The 24,338-nt window shown below is 28.9% G+C and overlaps 2 protein-coding genes across 5 annotated transcripts in view; one reads left to right on the top strand and one right to left on the bottom strand.

Moving 5' to 3' along the window:
• LOC107453345 (solute carrier family 4 member 11) overlaps positions 1 to 10,020 on the top strand; it is a 351,566-nt gene extending 341,546 nt beyond the window's left edge. For all 4 annotated transcript variants that reach the window (XM_016070143.4, XM_071187398.2, XM_087155390.1 and 1 more), the window contains 2 exons: positions 1,665 to 1,834; positions 6,361 to 10,020. In XM_016070143.4, coding sequence (XP_015925629.1) covers positions 1,665 to 1,834; positions 6,361 to 6,427 — 237 coding nt within the window. In that variant the 3' untranslated portion in view covers positions 6,428 to 10,020. The remainder of the gene's footprint in view (positions 1 to 1,664; positions 1,835 to 6,360) is intronic.
• Positions 10,021 to 22,719: 12,699 nt separating this feature from the next.
• Positions 22,720 to 24,338, bottom strand: part of LOC107453262 (glycerophosphocholine cholinephosphodiesterase ENPP6-like) — a 66,621-nt gene continuing 65,002 nt past the window's right edge. The window contains exon 7 of the mRNA XM_087155391.1: positions 22,720 to 23,604. Within this exon, the coding sequence (XP_087011517.1) occupies positions 23,246 to 23,604 (359 nt within the window). The 3' untranslated portion in view covers positions 22,720 to 23,245. The remainder of the gene's footprint in view (positions 23,605 to 24,338) is intronic.

The raw sequence follows: 24,338 nt of genomic DNA, 5'->3' as shown, positions 1-24,338 counted from the left end.
TTTAGTTCAAAATTATCAAACAACAAATACCAATTTTTTTAACCTATTGTAATAATCAATTATGATTTGATTTTTTCACAAATTAAGAATCTTTCAAACTATCTTTATGATAAATTTTGTTCATTGTTTTGTTCATTCTTATTAATACTACTAATCAATACTTCTAATTTGATCGATTTTTATATCACTTATAGTTAAAAAATAATAAATATTGATTAAAAAGTTCCCTATGAAGGGTTAAAACTACTGTTATAATAAAAAAAATTTAAAAATGAAATACTATTAAAATAATTGATAAATCATGAAAACAATTATATAACGTTTTTTTCGAAAATATGTCTAAAAAGCTTATTTCAATAACAATTGCTTTCTCTAAAAATGTAAGAGTCTATATTCTCTATATTCTTGTAATTTTTGGGGGAATTTCAACATATCCTTCATAACCCATTAGATAGATAAATGAAAACTATGAGCTTCATTGCTAAAATAGAAGTATCTCGTATATATTTTTTTTCTTTCCATGACTCATATTTTTATTCAGTGTTTTTAAATAAACGGAATCAAATGCGAGATATTTCCTTTCAACGCAATTAAATTAAAGAAAGCAAAAGTGACATATTTTCATTCAAGCTTTGACTGTCCATTTTACCATATTAAGTTTCATATTAAATGTTTCCCAGAGGCCGTAGATTTGAAGACAAAGCAATCTACTGCTCACTGCTTCCATTCACTCTTGAGTATTTCTTTTTAATTTAATTCTTTTCTATGATAAATTCTGATTAAGCAGTAAAAGGCAATTCTTTATTAATAATTTATCCATATAAATTATGTTATATCTGTAAGCAATAGCCACTTATCGGAATCAATTCTTTTATTAGTTTAATATGATTACTCAAATGATAATTCAAACAGGCTATAGAAATAAAATAAAACGAAAACTAACCAATTAACGAGAGTTTTTTAATCTAATCTCAAATAGTAAAAGAAAACGGTGACAACAAAATCTAATTTGAAGCAAAGATCACTACCACAGCGTGTAGCTGTATACAATAAGTTGGGAAATAGCGCACTCTTTAAAAAAAGAAAAAAAAAGAAAAAGAAAAAAGGACGTTGCAATGAATCGACTTAAACAGAAACGTGATTCGCTTAAACACTTCAATAATGTTGCAGCAAACATTCAACAGTGGTTCAAAGTACCAATAGTATAATTCAATGTTACTACTAATCGATTCAAGCAGAGACAAAGTTCACTTAAACACCTCAATAATGCTGCTGCAAATTTTCAACAGTGGTTCAAAGTACCAATAGTATAATTCAATGTTACTACTAATCGATGAAACACCTCAACAATGTTGCAGCAAACTTTGAACAGTGGTTCAAAGTACCAATAGTATTATTCAATGCTACTACTAATCGATTCAAACAGAAACATAGTTCACTTAAGCACCTCATTAAGGTTGCGGCAAACTTGTAACAGTTTTTCAACATAGTTTGATTCAACGTTTAATTAATTTTTCTGAGATTGTAGCTAATCACAGGGAAAACTGAGCAAAAAAAGAAAATGTCTTTAATTCAGAAAAATGTGATTTGTTACAATTTATATACATTTCATATGAATTATATAATTTTTTTGAGTAATACATTAACGAAATTCACAATTTCAGGCTGCATACCCTCCAAATCATTATATACGAAGATGCCCGCAACGAAAGATTCATATTTTTACCCTTTGTCAAGTGTTTCAACTGTCTATAATGTGTTTCTTTGGATTTTCCCCTTGGTCATATGTTAAGATGGTCTTCCCAGTCATCATTTTTTTATTGCTTCCGTTCAGGTAAATATGTTTTTGCTTTATCCGAAAAATATGAAAGCACTAAAATGTCTTGATAAATGGACATCGAATCAAAATTCTAAACATAGATGCGTGAAATAATTTTAAAAGATGAATACAATTATATTAAACTAAGCCTCCCAAATTCCCACCTAAAGGTAAGGCAAATTTTAATTATGAAATGAGCTCCCCATTTTTTTTATTACGGAATTAGTTTCTTCAGGAAAAAAATCTCCATTTGATTTTAAGGTCCTTGAACTTTAGGTAATAGAGGGCGCTGTAGTCGCAAAGGAAAATCTCAAAAAATACATGTTAGATGGGAAGAAAAATAGTCATATTTTATTATTTGCAAAATCTAACTAATGACACCAAACTTGACCGCCCTAACCCTTGGAGTTATCCCAATTCAATATTTTTTGGACGCCCTGTGGAGAGTACTGTTGAATTTACCTAAGTCTTCAATTTCAATAATCCTAAAATTTTCAAATATTTCAGCATTTCGATGTACACTGAGGGTAAAAAAATCACAACGTCCATAAAAATTATTGTAGGGTAATGAAATTTTGGCAATGCGTATGTCTGAGTAACATATTTAATTGATTATAGTTTCAAGATCAGATCAAGAGATAGTTTCAAGTTAATGCAATTAGGAGAAAAACCATTCAAAATGTGAAATACTGGTACAGTAATAACCAGTGTAGCTACCAGAATTTTGAATGCAAGCATGCAAATGGGCAAACATTGTGTCATACAGATGCCGCATGTCATTTCGTGGGATGAAGTTCCATGTTTCCACTTGGTCAGTCAATACGGAGATAGTTAATGATGATTGTGGATGACGCTGAAGTTGTTGTCCAAGGATGTCCCATACGTGATCGACTGGTGAAAAATCTGGTGATCTAGCAGGCGAAGGCAACTGTAGCAGGCATTCTGTAGAGCTTGCAGGCATTCTGTAGAGCTTGTAGAGTTAAAACAACAATATGAAAGCGAGCGTTATCCTGTTAGAAATAACCCCTTGAATGCTGAGCATGAATGGCAACAAAACAGGTTGAATCATCAGTTTGATCCGACATACAGATTTGCAGTGAAGGTGCGTGAAATTATTACGGGAGTACTCCTGTTGTCATAGGAAATTTCTCCCTAGTCCATAACTCCAGGGGCAGGTCCAGTGTGTCTAGGTCGGAGACAAATCGGTAGCAGGCGCTCACCTGGCCTCCTTTTAACCAATATACACCGAAGAGCCATTACATTATGACCACCCTGCTAATAACATGTAGGACCACCTTTAGCCCTCAAAACTGCTAGCACCCGCCGTGGCATTGATTCCACAAGGTGCTGATAGGTAGTCTGAAGTATCTGGTACCAAACGCTCACCAACTGGTCCTGCAATTCCCTCACATTGAGAGGGGGTAGCGCGGCAGCACGAATTTGGTTTTACAAGTAGGACCACAAATGCTCTATTGGATTAAGGTCAGGTGAATTTGGGGGCCAAGACATGACTTGAAAGTCACTGGAATGTTCCTCGAACCAATCCATGACGATTCGACCCTTATGACATGGTTCATTATCCTGTTGGTAAACACCATCCCCCGCAGGAAATACTGTTGCCATGAATGGGTGAACCTGGTCTGCAACTGTGTTCAAGTAGCTTGCAGGCGTCAGGGATTGTTCTATGAGGTATATAGGTCCTAATGTGCCCCATTAAAACATTGTCCCTGGGCGAGAAACCATGAAAACCTGGGCGAGCCCATTGCTATAGATGAAGGGTGGTCATAATGTAATGACTCTTCGGTGTATGACTATTACTGGCAGGAAGAACCAACTTTCATCAGATAACACTATAGATTTCCACTCTGTTCTCCAGTGAGCTCTAACTCAACATCACTCACGTCGTAAGCGGTTGATTCTTCGTCTTCTTAAAGACATTCTTGACTAACAGTAACTCACTATGTCAAAATTTGACGAAAAATAACGCTTACGAACTGTAGAACTCGTATTTAAAGTAACCCTGATTTGCATGTTCACAGTGGTGATACTGAAGCCAAACTTATGCACCAAGCACGAAATTTGAATAGACATCATCTTTAAGTTGTATAAATAAGCCTACCAAATTTAGTTTATCTAGCACAACTTCTTGTTGTTGTTAGGATTTTCTTTTCCATCAGTGTAGTTTAAAATGACAAATTATATAAAATGTATTTGGAATTATATTTTCTAAATTGGACATGCTTAAATTGATTAAGGTTAATAAACAATGCTTTAAACAGTGTAAAAGAGCAAATAATAATGGTTATAGTTAAGCGAGTGTTTCGGTACTACAAGTAAATATCATTATCACTGCCACAACGCAGAATTATTTCTGAGTCTTGGTGATAATAATACGAAAAGAAAAGTAAAAGTTCTTGACTTTTCAAACGCTGTGAAGTAACCTCTTTTTAAAGTAGAGTGCAATAAAAAAGAAAAAAGCGTTAATAACTTTTGATCTTATGATCAGATTTTTAAAACAAAACTGAAATCTCAATTGTTTGAGGAGTACATCTTACATATACTAATTAATTAATGCAGAGTAAATGATATTTTAAACTACGAAATCAAGCACAAAAATGCGTTTCATATAAATAACATTCTTTTAATCAGGGAATTCTGTTTTTTGACCTTCAAAATATAGCAAGTAGCCTTAATCAAGAAATTATGGTCCCTAATAAAACCAAGAAGACCGGTCAAAAGTTCAAGTACATAATACTAATTTTTATTCTCACATATTTCTCCATATCTCTAGTGATTTAAACAAATCACAAAATCCTTTTGCACACAGTTTTAAAATTAGCTTAATTATGCAAAATATAATTTTTATAGTTTTTTATCATACTTAAATTAAATAATATTAAAAAATTAAGTTGCAAGAGTTTAAAAATTTTTATATAATTTTAAAATAAGTAGTTTGAAAAGACAAATCCATAATCTGAGGCTAATCAATCAAATTTTAAAAAAAAAGGAATTTTCTGCTTTTGGTGTAAACTAAATTTTTTCAAAGTGCATTTAATCAAGTTTTTATTTCACTGTTTCAATGTTACAGTTTCTAAAATGGGACAGTTTCATGTGGTAGAATAGTCTAACGGGGTTATAATGGAGCAAATTTTGATTTAAGCAAAGTATTGCTAAGTTCATGATATTTGAGCTTAGTAAATGCAAAAAAATTAATAAATAAATGTTAACAAAATATTTATTTATTACTTTTTTTCCTTTTTTCTTCTTTTTTTTTTTTTTTTGTTTGTTTGTTTACTGACAACACATATTTTCATGCACATAAGCATCAATTTAATGGCTTAATTGCAAAAACATTTCGTTTAAAAAACAACCACATCTTAAGTATTACATTCACACTAATTCTTACTAAAGATTTTTATTTTGTCGGTTTTATATATTTTTTTCACAATAGCTGCAATTCTGTACTTAAATATATTTAGTTTGCCTCAACACTAAAAATAGTGGCAAGTACACACCAACATTTTTTACAGTGTATTGATTGCTTTCATGAATATACAATTGGTACACTATATGTGCATAATTTCTGCTATTTTTGACATTTTGAGAATTAGAAACCCATATCTGCTGAAAAGAATGTTTGTTTATTCAGAGAAAGTACTATTTTATGTTTATTCAGAGAAAGAACATTTTTTTATTTCTCTCTGTGTCGGCTGCTTTAAATAAATGAGCATATTTTAGACACACGTAAAACCATTAAAATTGTATCTTATTATGCGCAAAATTGATTAGTAAATCGTAAATGATACAAAATGTGTCGTTTTATTTTTTCTTCTTGTGTTAACTGTACTTTTCAATCATCCCAAATTAAATGAATTAGGCATCATAAAATTACTATTTTACCTGCTTTTTTATTATGATGAAATTGGATAAGCAGGTACCCAGACCTACAAAACTGAGTACTGTAAATTTAAATACCACTTTTTTCTCTATTAAATATTCGAATTTTAATAGGCAAACGTTTTCATAAGACATCGTTGTGCATACACAAAATTTATTTCGTTTTATTCTTTGTCAAGTTGATCAATTTACATGATTTTTTAGCTCATTCCCAATTTCCCATTTCATCTGAAATTCTCAAGATTTTAAAACGCTCACAACTGCTATTCTATTTGTATATATTTATCCTTCATTGTTACTCTTTAAATCAAAAGATGAATATGATTAAATCATTTTGCAAGCAGCATTAATGTAACGCTATTTTTACAAGTTCATATTTAACTCAGCAATTAGTAAAAGTACTCAATAAAAAGTAACAAGTCTGTGTTAATAAATGGACTTATTCATACAACTAAACACAAACATATTGCTATTTAAATTTTTGGTATGATGCTACCTTAACTTTCAATAAAAATGCAAACAATTTTCTTATAAACTATTTTATATCAGAAAAACACGCTTATATTGTTGGATATTTATTATAGTATTTTAATAAACTATTGAAATCTGTGCAGAATTAATTTAGAATTATTTATTTTAACTAGGCACAAGGTTGTCCCGTGCCTTGTTGATAGAAAGTATTTGGAGGCTTTGGATGGCGAACATCAATGAAAATGAACTTAGTGCTAAAGCTCAGTAAATGACAAGTCCTTTTTACTTTATTCTCTCCATAATGGCGGACGCTTTTCAAGGAGAACTTAGGTGCCTCATAGATTCCCTGGTCCTCATACACGAGTGCCTAAACCACTTGCGTTGCAGCCCTGGAAATACATCGAAAACACGAGGAAGCCATACAAAAACTAATGCTCAGACGCCTTTTTTAAAACTCACTGTCTGCAGGTACAGAAAATATCACTTGAGTTTACTTTAAATATTCCAAACAAACAGTTCCAGTTCTTATTTAAAGTTCGATATGAGCTAGTTTAATGTATTTTTAGTAATTCCCACTACATGAATAAATTCCATGCATTTCAAAGAGCTGAGTTACCTTGAAAATAACCTTTAATTTATTCAAGACTGAAGAAAAGCAGTAGTGGCTTCCAAGGAATGAGATGCAACTGAAAACAGAATTGCCAAGAAAAAATTCCAATTATGGAAACCTTTTCTATTGAGGGCTAGGAACTATTATCTTCAAAGGCAACCAATTTTTTTCTTTAAGTCATTTCACATCAACGAGCACTGGTCATAATTTCGCCTTACTATAAAACATTATAGGGTCATATCGATTGGGTTTGATAAACAATAAGACAATCCAGGCTTAATTACATAAAAGCACATTAGATATAAATCCTATTCCATTCCTTTTATTTCAATTAAAATACAATACCTTCACAAACATAATGTAGAGAATTTTTACTAATGTGTTACTAGTGTTTATTTTATTAAGCAATCATAAAAATGGGATTTGTAATTGTCTTATTCTTTTCAATAATTGTAAATGCATTTTTGTTTTAATTTATTTTAGATTCAATTTTCTTTTTATCTTTATTTTTAACAGCACAAATGAATCTAATAACAGTTTTAATAACTTTCAGTGAACTTCCATATTTATTTATTGTATCCTAAAAACATCTATTTAATACCAAAAGTTTATTCATTTAATGACACATTTTTTTTACGAAAAGAACCTGAATTACAACAGTAATTGTTTTCAGAATAAAATAATTATTTAATTTAACTAATTGTGATTTATAATGGAACTTAGCCTTCTTTAAATTATTAAATTTTTCAATTTACTTTTGTTTACAATAGGATATGGCTTTGTTGGCTTGTAATCTTCTCAATATCATAATATAGAAATCTCTTGGTTTGGCCAAAAATATTCATAAATTTTTCCGAATTTTATGTAATATTTGTTTTTAGATCACTTACTCTGATTCTTTCGCTGAAGATAATTTTTGAAATTTCTTTCAAACATTTCCGACTGTTAGTATGTTTTTTTTATATTCTTACAATCTATATGGAAAAAAGGCAATGTTTATAGCAATTTTAAATTTTTTACTTTTGTTTCTTATATAAATAAAATTATTTAGCGAATTGCTTGAAATGTGTAATCATTTTTCTCAGTGAAATTTTTCTTTTAGCTTTTTAAGCGAAATAGATTAAGTTATCCTTTCGCTTCATTATTCATCTTTTTATCAAATATCGCTAAATTACTAACTTTTTTGCTTGTTCAATCTTGAGTAGTTTCATTCATTGATTTACTAATTCTTTTGTTAGTTCAATTGTTTTTTAATTAATTCATTGAGTACAAACTCTTTTGTTGATTCAAGATTGAGTTGATTCATTCATTGAGTTGCGAACTCTTATGTTGGTTCACGATTGAAATTCATTGATTACTTACTCTTTTGTTGGTACAGGATTGATTTGATTCATTCATTGAGTTGCTAACTCTTTTGTTGGTTCAAGATTGAGTATATTCATTCATTGATTTGCTTACTCTTTTGTTGATACAAGATTAATATCATTCATTCATTGAATTTCTAACTCTTTTGTTGGTTCAAGATTGAGTATATTCATAAAGTGATTTACTTACTCTTTTGTTGGTACAAGATTTATTTGGATCATTCATTGAGATGCTAATTCTTTTCTTGGTACAAGTTTAAATTTATTCATTATGTGAGTTCAACTCTTTCGTCTCTAATTGGTTTAATAAAATTACTTCTCTTTGATTGAATCAGTAAGTAAATTTTATTAATGATTCGTTCTCATTATTTCTTTTTTGAAAGCTTCAAACATATATTTCCTCCAGTAAAAGGCACCTCAAGTAATCGCATTTATACTTTTTATCCGAATCGTTCAAACTGACTGGAATATTCTGTTTTCAACAACGAAATTTATAACGTTACACAGCTAAAATACTTTGAGATAGTTCAAATTTGTTTTAATTATTCGTTGATTTTTGAGATTCATTTTGATGTATTTAATTAGGAAACAATGTTATTTGATTAAATTTCTTTTGCTGTTGGTCCTACTTACAGTTTATCTCTTCTAACCTGGTATATTTCACGTATATTAAGTTGTTAGTTGTTATGTTATTTCTTCCTATTACTGGATGTTTATGGAAATAACCATTCTTGCGTTATTTTCAGAGTAATTTTTTATTTTCTTACAAAAATTACAATCTATTGTTAGCGCCTATAAGTATTTAAATTTTAAAAAAACGTTACTTAAATGATTATCTTAGGTGTCCGCTTTGCTTCTATGCATGTTTCAATGTTGTAAATGTTGACAGAGTCTATGAACGTTATCTATGTTCCATTATAACATAAGAATAAATTCGTCATTTAATGATATTTTTACAGGACTAAAAACGTACACTTCTGTGATGAGGCCAACACACTTAAAACAAACACAACAAATTTATAAGGGTTCATAAATATCAGTACATAATGTTTTCGTAAACTATTAAAAACCAAAACTGACCTAATATAGTATTCAAAGTGCTTGAACCAAGAATGATTATATAGGCGACAATTTATTCACACTAATGTTTTTTTCTCTATCAGTTTCTATAGATGTATTTTTATAAAAAACAAAAAGCAGTGTTCGATTTTAAGCTCTTTCTGTGAAAGAATACTGCAAACAAAAGATGGTCTTTACTGTAGACTTCCAGTGACAAATCCTTTTTAAACGTAGATATTTGTCCTAGAATTTTAAAGAGGATAATCCTGATATAATCGAGAAGATAACTGCTATAGGTGAGGTGTAATCGGTCAGACCCTCACGCGTAAAATCTATAAAAAATGAACAACACGTTTCAATCAAGATTTTTTCTTAAAACTCATATCAGGAAAGAAAGAAGGCAGAGAAACTTTGAACTCTTCGAATACTTCTTTTTCTAGATTGAAATACTATGTCTGTTGTTGAAGTCTTTCAGTTTTCCGCAGAATAACATTCAACCAACGAGTGAAGATGAGTCCACACAATTTTGTTCAGTTCATAGATGAAATTTTTAACAATTTGTCTTTTCATCAAGAAATAGATGATTGACAAATATTTTTGTAATCTCTTCAGTGCCAATATAGAATATACCTGGAAGCATTAATATAAAAATAGAATAACTTGCAAGACATCTAAAGAAAAAGTCTAATAGTATTAGTAAGTTTCACTTAATCTTAGTTTTAAATCCAGCAAAATCAGTGTTCTAAAGCATCTAGATTTGTGTTCATCTTTTTAGAAGAAATGTAAGCTGCATCCAACCCGGAGAACATTTACTAAATATTTGCTTCTTAGTACTTAGAAACAACTTCGTTCATAATTTTTGTTATTAATTGGAGTGCTTGCTTAATTGCATGTGCTGTACATAAAGATGTGTGCCTTGGAATTGGAGTACAGATAAAGTTAATTAAACAAAACAATCCACAAATTATCTATTCAAATTTAATGCGTGAAACAGGGATGTATGAAAGATATTTAAAAAGAAAATAATATTTTAAGGTGCTGTTAAAGTCCAATTCATTAGCACTGATAAAGAATTTTTTCAATTTCATGACCTTAGCATTTCTTTAAAATATCGAATTTTACTCTTAATACTTGATTATTTAAAGCATACGAGGTATTTTCTACGGGTGAATATTATCGTTTTTATACATCCCTGCCTTCTGAATGTGTCAAAAATTGTAGCTCTAAAAATAAATGTGCTACTCTAATTATTTATTCATTTATTTGTGTTCACTATTTCCTGAATTATGCTGTTATTATCTGTATAAAAAATTTTATGAATTCACTATTGATATATATTGTACGCATCATACATTGGCTCATGAAATACAAAGTAATATTTTCTGAACAGTTAAAATTATTTTTTCATTTTTCATCAATGTATTACACCACGATCATTATTCATATTTCAAAATAATATTCTTCTGTGTGTAATTCTTGATACATTGAAAATGAAAATTAAGGTCAAAATGATAAACGTAGTAAGTGTCAAAAACAAATAAAATGTTAAGATATCGGATAAACTGATGCAGCACTTATCTGGCAGATGAATTTTTTCCATGTTGAAATCATCTCAATTTTTAAAACTCTGTTCACCTTCAGCTTTATGGCTTTTCTTGGCAGTCCCGTCATACAGACTCTTTTACATTCGAATTTACTGTGCATCTCTTTGAACTACAAAAAATCCTTACCAAGCATGTTTTAAATTGGCCTTATACCACACTATTTCTCTTTTATTTTTTATTTATTTCTCTATTTCTCTTTATACCACACTATTTAACACTCTAACATACAATTGACGCTTACTTCGTTTTCCACTTATTCAATAATCAGTCTTCAAAAGCATAATGTTTCATTGAGTTGTTGTTTTTTTAACTTTACCACTTGATATCGTAGAAAATATTTTTCAAAAATTCATTTAAGTAACACATTACAATGAAAAAATGAAAACGACAGTCCCTTGTTGTTGCAGCTATTCATTAGGTATCAGAAAATATTACTTCATTTATGATAAATATATGTTTGAGCATTGTAAAAATTTCAAAAAAGTTAAGTGTGGTATATATATACATTTTTATTTGAACTTGCTTAATTTTGTTTTAAAAAGCAACTTAACAACACATGTTTTGCCATTGTTAGAAGCAAGTGCTTCAACGATTTATTGGCAATGACAGATAATATGGAAAAACTTTTGCTAATTAGCAGAAGTAAAAGAACTAAGGCTTATTTTTATATAATGCTCTTTGAACTTGAAAATAAAATTCCTTATAGAAATAGTGATGGAAATAATTATGAATAAACTAATATTCTGATATTCAAAAACATAGTACAACAGATGTATGGTCAACAAATTGTGAAAATTTAGAATGACGAAATGGCATATTTGGTGGTAGCTAAGCTTTCTCCTAAGATCATATGATTGTGTTTTAGACACTTCTTCATTCACTCATACCTGCCAATTGCCCCCATATAACGTTACTAAAACACGAAATCTTACAAATGATGTTGTACAGATACTAAGAAACTGCCGAAAAAATAATGAAAACTGCCGAGGACGTACAACTTCTGAACAAGGTACTTCAGAAAGCTGCAGTACCAGATATATATTATGACTTTATTCATCAGTTCCCAATTGAACTCTTATAGAATCTGTGTTGTGAAATGTATTCATATTTATAAATCATTTTATAAAGTGTTTATGTGTAACAGAGTGTTATGCAAATAATTCTGTTGGCAAGCCCCGATTAAAATTATTTATTATTTTTTTAAAGTACCTGCAAAATAATTCTCATACTTGATTTTGGCAAAAAAGAAGTATTTGAAGACAGTATTCAAATGCTAAATTTAAAAATTTGAAATAATACGTGGCTTGCTAACAGTTAGTTCAACACTGACTTTCACTAATGTGTGATATTTAGAGAACTATATTTTTGTTATATTATTTCATTACATTACTGGTCGTAGGGTGAAAAATGATTTTCTTTTCTCTTGTTACTGTAGATTTTGATTTGAGCATTTTTAAAGCTTCAACTAACACTATATGTCTAGATATAAAATGCTGACTTTAAAATGGTAGCACTTAGAGGTGTCTATATCGGCTACACTGAATAAGGAAGTAGTTAGAATATGCAGCTCAAAAATATTGAATCGAACTTTTAAAAATTAACCAAATGGCATAGAAGTTTATTTTTTATAAGTTTCTTCATTTAGATGCGTTGTTAAATAAATAAAAAAATTTTAAGCGTGTTATGTTTTAAAATAATATGTCTGCAATTGTTGTTCAATGCCAGAATTTATAAAAAAAAAAGAAAAGAAAGAGTAGTTTATAATGTTAATAAAATTATACTGTCTCAACAAATGCGAACCAGTCAATAACAGAAGCCAATTTGACTTTCCTATTTCCCGATAGAGAATAATATATTATAATGGGAGCATTATTCTTAGATAAATGAAACACCTATAATAACATTACTCGAAATACCAATTTATCTTCTTTATAAAATTTAATGTATCTAAAATAAACTTCAACGTCCATTTTGAGCACTTCCAAGTTTAACTATAGATCTTAGAAGAAGAAATTAGGGAAAAATAGATTTCAAAAATTCTTTTTCTTACATAGTTATATGTTTAATGCGAAAACAAAACTAAAGAGTTATACAAAGGGAACATAATTTTAAACATTAAAATTTATTGTCTTTAAATATTTCACATTCTTAAAATTGTAAAGTAAATTTAATTTCAGATTTTAAAAAAAAATCAGTAAATAAATATTTCAAAAATTTAAATGGTATTTTTAAGAAAAAAATATACTTTTTTTGTAATTTCACTATTTTTAAGCAACGTACAATAATTTTCAAATAAAATAAACAGGTTGCTCCTCTCTATCATTTAAATTAAGAATTTATTTTAATTGTATCTCACAACCCAAACAAACACGAACAAAACCATACCAAAATTTGCATTTTAGGCTTAATAAACTTGACAATAATACCCAAAAAGTCCCAAATCGTTTTTGATTTAATAAACGTATAAGTAATTCCCTGATAAATATTGTACAGGATTAATTTAATTTTTTTACCAATTTTGACGTGTATAATACCTAAAATAAAATTACTATTTTCTGTTGGTTGTACACGTTTCAGCAACAGATAAATTTTCTTAAGGTATCCGACTACCTTCGGGACAAAATTTTTGAAAAATAAATATTTTTCACAACATTATTGCAATTTATATTGTATATTAATTTAAATAAACATATTTAATAGAGAAAATTTTAATATACAGGAAATTTTTTGTTTAAAGAGTATTTTTTAGATAATTTTTATGAAAATAACTCATTAACGGAAAACACTCTACACAAAAAACTAGTGTACATGCAGCTATCAAACTTTTTGAGCCGTTTCGTATAACCGTCTGAAGTGTTATGAACCTCAACTTAAATGATAGCATGAAATTTAAAAAATTTATGGAGTGTTAAGCATATTTTTCCATTTTTTTTCACATTTTCTTCACATTATCTACTGCAAAATATCTCATAAAACAAAAAATAATACAGTTATCTGAATTCTGGAGGTCTGTTACATAACCACTATTACAAGAAACAATCTCTGAAAGTTTGAAGACAAATTTATTATAATTAGTTGAGTTATCTTGTTTTCCGTAGACAAAAAACAGCAAAATTGTCATTTTGAGAAAAACACAATTAAAGTTTATAATTACATTTTTTCTAAAAACTATGAATGTTTGTCAGTAGGAAGTTATTATATTTTATAGGGGGCACATTCCTTCACACATTTTCTTAGTTTTATTTAACGTAGCGATATTTTAACGTATTATTTAGCGATATTTTAAAGTATTTAGTGAATAACATCAAAAGTCTACTACTTATAAAGCATTTAACACAGGAACAATTTTTTATTAAACAACCATCTTACTGTATTTTCACACTTTAATATATATTACTAAATATAGTTTTTATTAATAATTAGAAGTATAAAATATATTTTATAATATTTATAATAGCTCAATCAAATCTAGAATTTTCTTCTAAATGCAATTTGTTATCATAGCAAACCGGACAACATAATGAAGCTAATATCACCATTAGGATCTCAATATCAATTATTCGATTGCCACACAGATTGTTTTGATCCAAAGGCATCAGTTCTTTATTGACACCCATAGAAATCGATAATTTTGAAGAGCTTGAAGTAATAGATTCATCTGCTTTACGCAATTTTGAATAAATGGTATAATCAACTTTACTCAAATCATCGCTTTTGGTGGCATGTTGATTACCGTAATATTTACGTTTCTTAGATCGAGAAGTACGTCCTTTACCCATTTCAATAAATTCATCAAAATAAATAACAAATTTTTTTGAAAGGAATCAATAAATTTCTTCAAAACAAATCAAAATCAAGATATAGAAAGTACGCTTCAAATGTAAACAAACTATCAGAAAATATGCTAACTTTTCATGTTACCCACAAACAGTAACCACGAAACGTAAAATCTAATTGAAATATAATTCAGATTATTAGCCGTGAGTTTAAGAGCTTTTAAAAATTAAATATCTAAGAAAAATAAACACACAAATAGAAATGGAACCGAAACTATTACCTACTACCGGCATCATTTTTGTAATTTCCGGTAAGTTGGACAGCTGTCATCTGTTACTAAAATAGCTATAACTAAAGTTCTGCTTGACGTGCATTCAAAAACAAAACAGTTTTTAAAACTAGAAAAATTGGGCATTATTATAAAGCAATAAAATAAAAAAGTGATTTTTTGTGAAAATCCTCTTTTTTAAGGTAGTCGGATACCTTAAATGCCCAAAACTCTTTAATTAAGTTTATTTAGTTACTTGATTTTTTATAATTTTAATTGTTTATACACACCTAGAATTCACTTTTAGTTTAAGCTTTTAAATACTTTTCGGTTGTAAACGCTTAGGTATGAAACTTAAGTAATTTGGAAACGTGATTCTACATCTCTTTCTTTTAAATCTTTCAGAACACGAATATTTTCTGAAAGATTTTAACACAAATAACGAACACGAATTTCCTTTTATCCCGAATTTAAAGCGAAAGAGAGCTCGAATCTTTCTTGTCGCAATCCGGTGGAGAAAAAAAAATTGAAAAGAATCGCAATAAAATATGGAAAAAATTCTCCAAATGTGTTGGAACATTTCTAGGTTAAATTGAAGCATCTCTACGATAATTTACTTGCAACTAAAGATGACAATTTTTGAGGCTGTGTAATTTTTATTTGTAACTAAATTATCTTTCATACAACTAAATTAAATTTCCCTTTAACTGAAATTTTACTCTTTTCTTTTAAGATTATCATCGTAAAAACTAGTCGTCCATTTTTTTTTTATTATCAAATAAACTTTTCAGAAAAACTTTATCTGTTGCTAAGGCGAAGATACTGCGGAACTTAGCCATTTTATATATCTTATGCATATCTGCGCCTTTTTACTGTCCTGTATTAATAGCTAAGGTTGAATTCGTTTGCTTTAACACAAATATTATTTATGCTGCTTCAATGGGATTTCTTTCTAAATTAATGGATTTTTGTAAATTACCTTTAAAAAATCATAACTTCTTGAATTTCATGCAGTTTTAATTCATTAAAACATGTACTGTAGTACACACGCACAAATTCCTACAAGTTTTAAATCCATGGCGTGTTTTAATACAATTATGATACATCCATTCTTCTGCTTAATTCTTAAAAAAATTTAAAACAACCTGCATGATTTCCCTACCACAAAACACGTTAGCAACTAAGACAATTTAAAACTCAAATAAGCAAATCAAATTAGTTTCTAACTTTTGTATACTAATCCATGTATCAAATCAAAATTCCTTTTCATTTCCTTGTATTTAGAACTGTTGTAAAAAATAATTATATTATATTCAATAATCATATAAGTAAAAATAATCATATTCATAGAAATTTTAATACTTTATTTTCTAAAACTCATAAAATATTAAAAATGAGCGCATGAAATTAACTATTTCTGCTTCCTATTATTAACAAGTAATTTGAAATTCCAATTCAGATTTATATTTTAACTCATTCACAAATTTTTGCATAAAAATATGCATAGTCAAAATAGGAACGCTCAATAACTAATATTCCAAAAATGTTTTTAAGACTCTCAAATATCATAAGAGCATTTATAAACTTTTATATGAAAAATTCTTCTTCCATTTAAATTTTCTTTGTCGCCATAAACAATCCAATTTTATAAAATTTTTAAAAAATTTGAATCATCAACTATTATGATTAAATGAATTTTTTATATCTTTTTTAGAAAAATATTAATTTTGTTCGAAATTCTTTTGAAGAAAGAATGGATTTGAAATAAAATGGTGCTGTATATATATATTTTAATATTGTTGTGAGAAAAATAGATAACTGATCAAATATTTTCCCGTTCAATTTAAAGCAAATATTCAGTTTAAGGGCAACATTAGATAATTGTAACACTTTCTTTTAAACAATTACGTTTAACAATTTATGAGCCATCATGGTCACTTTATTTAGTGCATGCTTTCAGTAAGCATTATATAATATATTTAAAGTAGCACTCGCTATCTAAGTACTTAAAATCTTTTAACAAAATTGAGGAACATAAATAATTGAAGTATTGAAGCGATTAGTTTCTCTTCAGGAAACCGTAATATGGATTCAAATATTAATTACTTCTTTATTAATGATTTTTAAGTATTTTCATTTACTAATTGCGTGTAAATAATTTCATAAAAATAGCAAAATATTCTTTAAACTTCATTATTTAATTTTAAAAAATAGATTTATTTAAGAAGCACGTTATAAGAAGCATTTCAGTTGAAATTTTCCTTAATAATTTGTCAGAAAAGGAACTTATAAATGCATGAAAAGAATGAGTATTCGTGGAAAGATAGGTTAGCAAGTAATTAATTAAGAAAACGAAGTGAACATTATTTAGTTATATCACTTAGTTAGCATTAAAACACTTTAGAAAGACAGCGAACACTAAATAAAATGCTTAGCAAATATTGTTGTTAAAACTAATTAATTATTTCATATGTGTATGAAATGTGTGGTTTGCATGTTTCAATGTTGAGTGCAATGTGTTTTATTCCTTTATGTAATTTTTAAAAAGATTTTTTTAAAATACTGCTGTAAAATTTTCATTTCATACTAAGTAATTCGCAGCTTTGAAATATTTAAAAATATCAAAGCATTGAGAGTTTATCTTTATACAACTCTAATTTATCAGTTTCTAAATATTTGCACTTCATTTGAAAGATGTTTTTTAAGTCAATCAGATTGGTCTTAGTTAATATTCAATTATTCTATTTAGTCCTCTTGCTGGCAAACTGTCAATTTTAATTAAACATTTTGAATGTGTTGTAAAGGAAAATAATTTAAATTTATGATTTTTTTTTAAATCTTATTTTGCTTCTTTGTAAACATAAAACGTATTATACAATTAAAACTGCAGTGGAAATTAACATAAATAAATACCTTCCCAGTGTTTTATCAGCATTCGACTCTTGAAATAATCAAATAATAAATGTTTCACCCTTTTCAGTTGTTAAACTACTTTTTTGGCACATTGCCAGCCATAGGAGCCAACCTCCATGCGTAAAACAATAAAATCTTCATTTTAAAAAAATAAACAACACTAAATTTTTAAAGATTTTATTTCTGTTAAAAAAAAAATTAGTCCCTTTCTGTTTAACAAACTACCAAAAAAATTTTTATAAAACTTTATCATTTTAATTAGAGAATTGTATATATTTATCCAAGTTACATAATGAAACTGACTAAATAAGCTTCTAAGATTTTTTCATCACTGATATACTACGGCATCCACCACAGCCTTAATCCTGATGATGCTTATTTTAATAAGACAATCTAAAAACTCTTTTTATGTCTTTTCACAAAAACTCTAAATTTATATTTTAAAAAGGATCCGATGTTCTCTCTGATAAACTAAGGATTTCTGAGCTGCAGAAGAGGACAATTTATCTATATTATCTTATTGCATCTACTGAGCTATGAATTTAGGTAGTGGTTATAAAAATGTGAATAATTTCCCACAAACAATACATTCACATTCTTTATAAGTGAACTGTTTAATTAGTCAGTCAATTATTTAACGGATTTAAGGAAAATAATCCTTGGATTATTATGTATATCCTTGGATTTATATATTTATTGCATTTATTTCATATAGCATATTCACACAAGGTAAATCAATATGACGATCGTTTAAATATGAGCTGAAATTGATCAATTAAATGCTATTTATTGAATACAGTGCGGAAAAGTACACACTATTTAATACTGTCCCCTGAAATAATTACTTACGGGTTAAAAAAGATTCCAAACTCTATCAAAAATAATTTGGTTTCAAAATGATCAACACTGAAACATTTGGTGCGCGTTGATTAACAATATTGCAAAAAACTTATTCAACCATACAACACTTTCTAGTTGAGACATACTATCGTAAAAATTGAAGCTTCTTAAACTTGATTTCATCATATTTTGGTTCTACTTGAACGAAGCATGGTTCGTATTAACACTTTATTAAGGTTACAGAAAATTCGAGCATTAGTTCAAAATTAAACCAATTCTTCTAAGAGAAAATTCTTCAAAAACTTGATCAGTCTTTATTTAAATGGATTTCTTTATTTTTTTTAAACTTCAAATACGCTATTTTTAAAATTCCCATACCTATGCATCACACGCTCAAGTATTAAAAGCCTACTTATAGCACATTTACCTGTTTCTCCTCATTGTGGTTTAATGTCTTTCCACCAAAAACTCCTTTAATAAAAACTGAAATCTATTCAGATTACAACAGGCAAGGACGAAATTTAAATATTCTATTAAAGATTGTTTAGATTTAACACCATCTATCAGATACAGTTAAGTTTTAACACTAACTGAGAGAGACAGTTCGCATTCATTCGCAGAAAAATCAGATCAACGTCAAACCACATTTGAACTCAACCGTGCAAATATGTTAGAACCTTAATAAGAAGTTACATTGAACCAGTTCTTCGTTAAAGTTGAACCACAATATCGTATCATCAAATTTAGAAACATTCGTTTACGCAATGAGATGGTTTAACGCAGCGCCAATTAAGGTTGCAGCAAAGTTGAACCATATTAGGGTTCAACGCATTCCAAAATTCCAAACAATGCATAAATATTTTTGGGAGGATGCGAATTCGAATAAGAAAGCTAACCGAAACTAATCTGTAATGGATCAACATAAAATCGAAGCCTTATATTACTTTTGAAAAATAAAAGATCTGAACAATGTAATAAGCTTATTGCAATGCCAATGATAGGCTACCCAAGAATAGGGTGCTGATAAATTGCATTTAAAAAGACATTTTTAGCCATAAATTCGTGCTTCTATTTAAACGCTCTTCGTAGGTTATTATTTAAAAAATTTACTTATATTGAAAAAAATTTAAGCTGATTTAATTAAACATCAATCAACAACACTTAAATATAAAACAAATAATACAGTAATAACACTCACTAATATGTAAATTAATTCTTAACTTTCTTACTGCACCTTTACAAATGTAGCTCACAATAATTTGAATCTTTTATAATAAAAAATAGACATTAAATTACACGAAAGTTATAAATAATATGGTTTTGTGCAGTAAGAGGAGTATAAGTAATCTGATAAACTTACTTCAATTAACTGCAAATGTTTTAAGTGCAAAGATTTAGGATATATATCAAACTTCGTGAGTTTTTTACCTAATTCATAAAATATAGAAATATTGCATTTAAGCGTATGAACTGCAATAGTGAAATCTACTTTTTTTTCCTATAGCTACTTATTTTTCAGATTTGTTGTTTATAGCTTGTATTTTTCTTTAAACTTTAGCACGTAAATGATTTCTATATTTTTCTGTGTTTCATAATTTTTGCGTTTTAGTTATATAATCCCATGTTCACTTCCTGTAGTGTATCGTATTTTATGTAGTGATTGGTAAATCAAGTTTTATATTAACTTTAGAGTTGGAAATATTAATTGTATATAACTGTCCCAATTCTCCGAATCCCTGTTGTAAAAGAAATTTGTTTAATGTAGTAACCTTTATCGGTAGATAAACTTTTAACCAAGAATGTTCATAGCAAATGATTGATGTTAAAGAGTGATTGTTGGCATTATCTAAGATAATTAGATAAATAACTGCATATATAAAAATATAAAAATGACTTATTAAATTTTGACTTTGCTCTGTATATATGTAATATTACACTATTGTATGGGGAAATAAAGTGGGATTAAGAAAATAGTGCCTGTGAAGTTATTTAACATACAACTCACCACATTACACGATTAAAAAAAACTTCATTAACTTCAAAAATATGCAGATGGAAATAAAAGTTAACGTATTTGCAGCGCTCAAAAGTAGACGCTCATTCTCGAGACTTTCCATACATGAATGAGAAGAAACAAAACTGATTTGAATTCTTAAACGTAAAGTTGCCAACGAAGAATAGAAATTAAAAGCGAGAAACAAAACTCGAAAAATCCCGTTAGCCGAGACTGAAACAAAAATAAGGTAGGTAGGTATTTTATTTCGTTCCAATAGAGCTGCACAATGGGCTATCGGCAACGGTCTGGGTAACATCCCTGAAGATGATTCGAAGACACATCATCACGATTTTGATCCACTGCAGGGGGGATGGCTTTTCTGCTCTGGTCATGCGACGACTTGCGCGCTAAGTCGTGCACTTTACGTTAGGAAAGCTTAAAGAGGACCAATACCGCACACCATCGGTCTCTACGCAGCTGATTAAAGTGTTCACTCACCAGCTTACTGACAACAGCCAGTGACGCTTGAATTTGGTGTTTAACTGGAAACTGTTTCCTTACGATCAGTCCATAGCGAAACGAAACAAAAATAAAGAGGAAAACATAGAGCAAAAAAAATCCATTGTGGCCGAAAAGGGATAAGCAGGGTAAAATGCATCTCCACATGCTATGGAGAGGTAGGGAGGAGATGAAGTCGTTAACAAGGGAATCAACATTCATATGGATGGAACAATATTCCAGGGCATCAAGATGAGCTGATGTGTGATGAGTTGGAAATAATTTTAGCATTGCCGAAATTGAAGGGTTGAACTTATTTATGTTGTGTTGTTGACGTATGCCAGTTTAGGCAGAAAGGATGCGATTGCTCTTGTCTATCAGTGGCGCCATCTATGGCCAAGAATTCAACTTCTGCCACACCATAAACACTGTCACACCCGTTTATAGGGCGGACCCATTCATACATCCATTCATTCATCCACAGATCGTAATTTTGACCTAAATCAGAGAACGCTCGATCTCCAATCCAGTACCCCCAGAGGTATTGATTTGTTATGGGAACATGGAGGACTTTTGCGACTCGACAGATTTAACGTGCATCAGTCACTTTACTACACAGGGAGTCTTCGGCCGGCGGGATTCGAACCCACGAATTCTCCGACATGGGCCCAGTGCCCTACCTACCTGGCTATCCCGGTCCAATTTATTTATGCAACTCATATAATACATTCAACTACATATAACTACATTCAACTCCTAAGAGTGTTTAAGAAAATCGTTACGTTATATATTTGATTATAAACACTTCATAAAAATTTAAAGCTTTCACGAAATAACTCTTAAAGACCTTCTTAAACCATATAGCTTACTTAAACCTGATAAAAGAAGCGTTTATATTTTCTATTCATTAAATGTAGGTTATTCTTTAGAAAGTATGACATTCAAAAATAAAAAACATGATTTTAAAGTACTTTTTTTTAAAGTTATCAACATTAATAGAACTAGTCTACATAATATTGGGTATCATGAAACAAACTTTAGCAACACACTTTCGACATATTTGAGGTAAATAATTCTTTTATATTGAATAGAACAAAACAAATATAGGGTAGCCATTTTCCAGAAAAATGAAACGAAATATTTAATCTGATTACTATTGACTAAAAATATTCGCAAATCAAGTGTCTGTGTTGCAACTGACTATCTGAATTCTTAAATTTAGCGCGAAAGGAAAGTCTACAAATGAAAATCTATAAACTCTTACAAAATCTTAAAACCAGTTAAAAAAATAAATTAGAACGTAATGAAATATTTAATTAATGAAACGCTTTTAAAAAAATTATTAAAAAATATTTTTTCAGATGGTTTTGAAATAAATTATATATTTTAATTCAGCACGAAAGAACGTACATAAACTATGTACATATATAAAGAATGCACATATATAAGGAATGTACATATATAGTGAATATGTACATATATAAAGAATGTCTTGTGTCAAGATTTCATGATATAATTAACGTCTCAAACAATGAAAAGTTTATATTTTCTCATAAAAAGTTAATGAAGAGAAAATCGAGCAAAGAAAGAAACAAAATTTTTTTCAAATTATTTATTAAAAATACAGTATCAAAAATTAATTTTTTTCCAATCTTGTTTGCCCAGCAATTACATTCAAAAAGTATAAATTCAAATGCTCAAAAAATATTTGTATAGATTCCTTCTATACCTCACTCTATAAGGCGCTTCTAATTTCACAACAGGAAATAATATTATTTTCTCAAATATATTTCCACATCTGTAATGAACTCATAGGTTATAAGCAGATGTTGTGGACAGAGAGCTTGTGCGTTTTAGCTGCTCGACAGAAGTTGACTTCTGCGTAAATCGAAGTTAAAGCCATTCAGGCTTTATTTATATCTACATACTACAACTAAACTAAAATGAAAGACCGAACACCAACAAAAAAAACCAATTGAGATAATACCACATTTTTGAAAGCTTCATAACGATCACAATTTTAAATTATAAATAGTAGGTTGCAAAGCTTTCTTGGTATTTAAATCACTCTCAAGAGGTTGAAACGCAATTTGCTGATCACCTGCGCAAATTGGTTGATTCACAATAACCTAATGAATAATCATATTGATTATTCTCTGGCTAATCAAGAAGATTAAGAGATATGGAAATAATGAGAAAAATAATTGCGGATCAACGCTTGTTGAAGAGGAAGAAGCGAAACCCTTCCGTTTTCCTCTGAAATTGTTTTTCTTCTTATTGCCTAAATTACTCTTGCTGAATTTTACAGTTTTTGGCTTCTTATCTGGCCCAATCAAAGATTCGCCTTTTAAAGCATTTCCTGCCAGCATGTCTTTAACTCTTGACCATGATCCATTATTTTTCAGAGGCTCCATTCCCATCGCTCGACATATGACCTGATAATGATCCACCATTTGTAATGGAGATGATACATAACCCTTCTTGAAAGCTAAAAAATAAATAGATAAATATTAGAATATGGGCGATTCTCACGAAATATGACAATTTACAGTCTCTTGCTCCAAGTTCTAATACTATACTTTAAATTTTAATAAATAGCATTGCTGTTAGCATTTTAAAATGACCTTGTACTAGCATCAACTGTTTTGTATATTCATAAAATTTAATTGAATTTTAAAATGTCATGTTTCTGGTAGGTCACAAACAATATTTCCAATAATAACTAGCTTCAAGACTTCGCATAAATTTTTCAATATCTAATTTTTCTTATCTCAACCATTGCAAGCGTTTATAGAATATAGGCAGAGGGTATTATTTACAAAAAACTTCGTTTAAAATAATTTTTTCTGTCAATAATTTGTTTGTCACAAGAAAATCTGTCATTTTCCAGGTTATTTTTACTTAGTGACTTATAACCAAAATAGATAGCGCCAGAAATCAATAACTTATGTTAATAGATTGATTAGATACCACCATCCTATCTGAACATGTCTTTCTGCGTGGATAAAGAACCAAATTTCTAGTTCAAAATTTATTTCAAAAACTTTTTCAAGGTGAGTAGGTTTTTATGTTGTCATTTTCCTGTCCTCTTGAAATTATTAATAACATAAACTACATAGATTTATCCAAGTTATTTCAAGAAATCCTGTTGTTTTCTGCGGAATGTAAACGTCTTAGGCCAAAATGTTAAATTAAAGTTAAATGCTATAAAATGGCAAATTT

Source organism: Parasteatoda tepidariorum, chromosome 11, assembly GCF_982258835.1.
Source record: "Parasteatoda tepidariorum strain Cologne lab strain chromosome 11, Ptep-v5.0, whole genome shotgun sequence".
Taxonomy (NCBI): Eukaryota; Metazoa; Arthropoda; class Arachnida; order Araneae; family Theridiidae; genus Parasteatoda; species Parasteatoda tepidariorum.
This window is presented reverse-complemented; position numbering and strand designations above follow the sequence as displayed.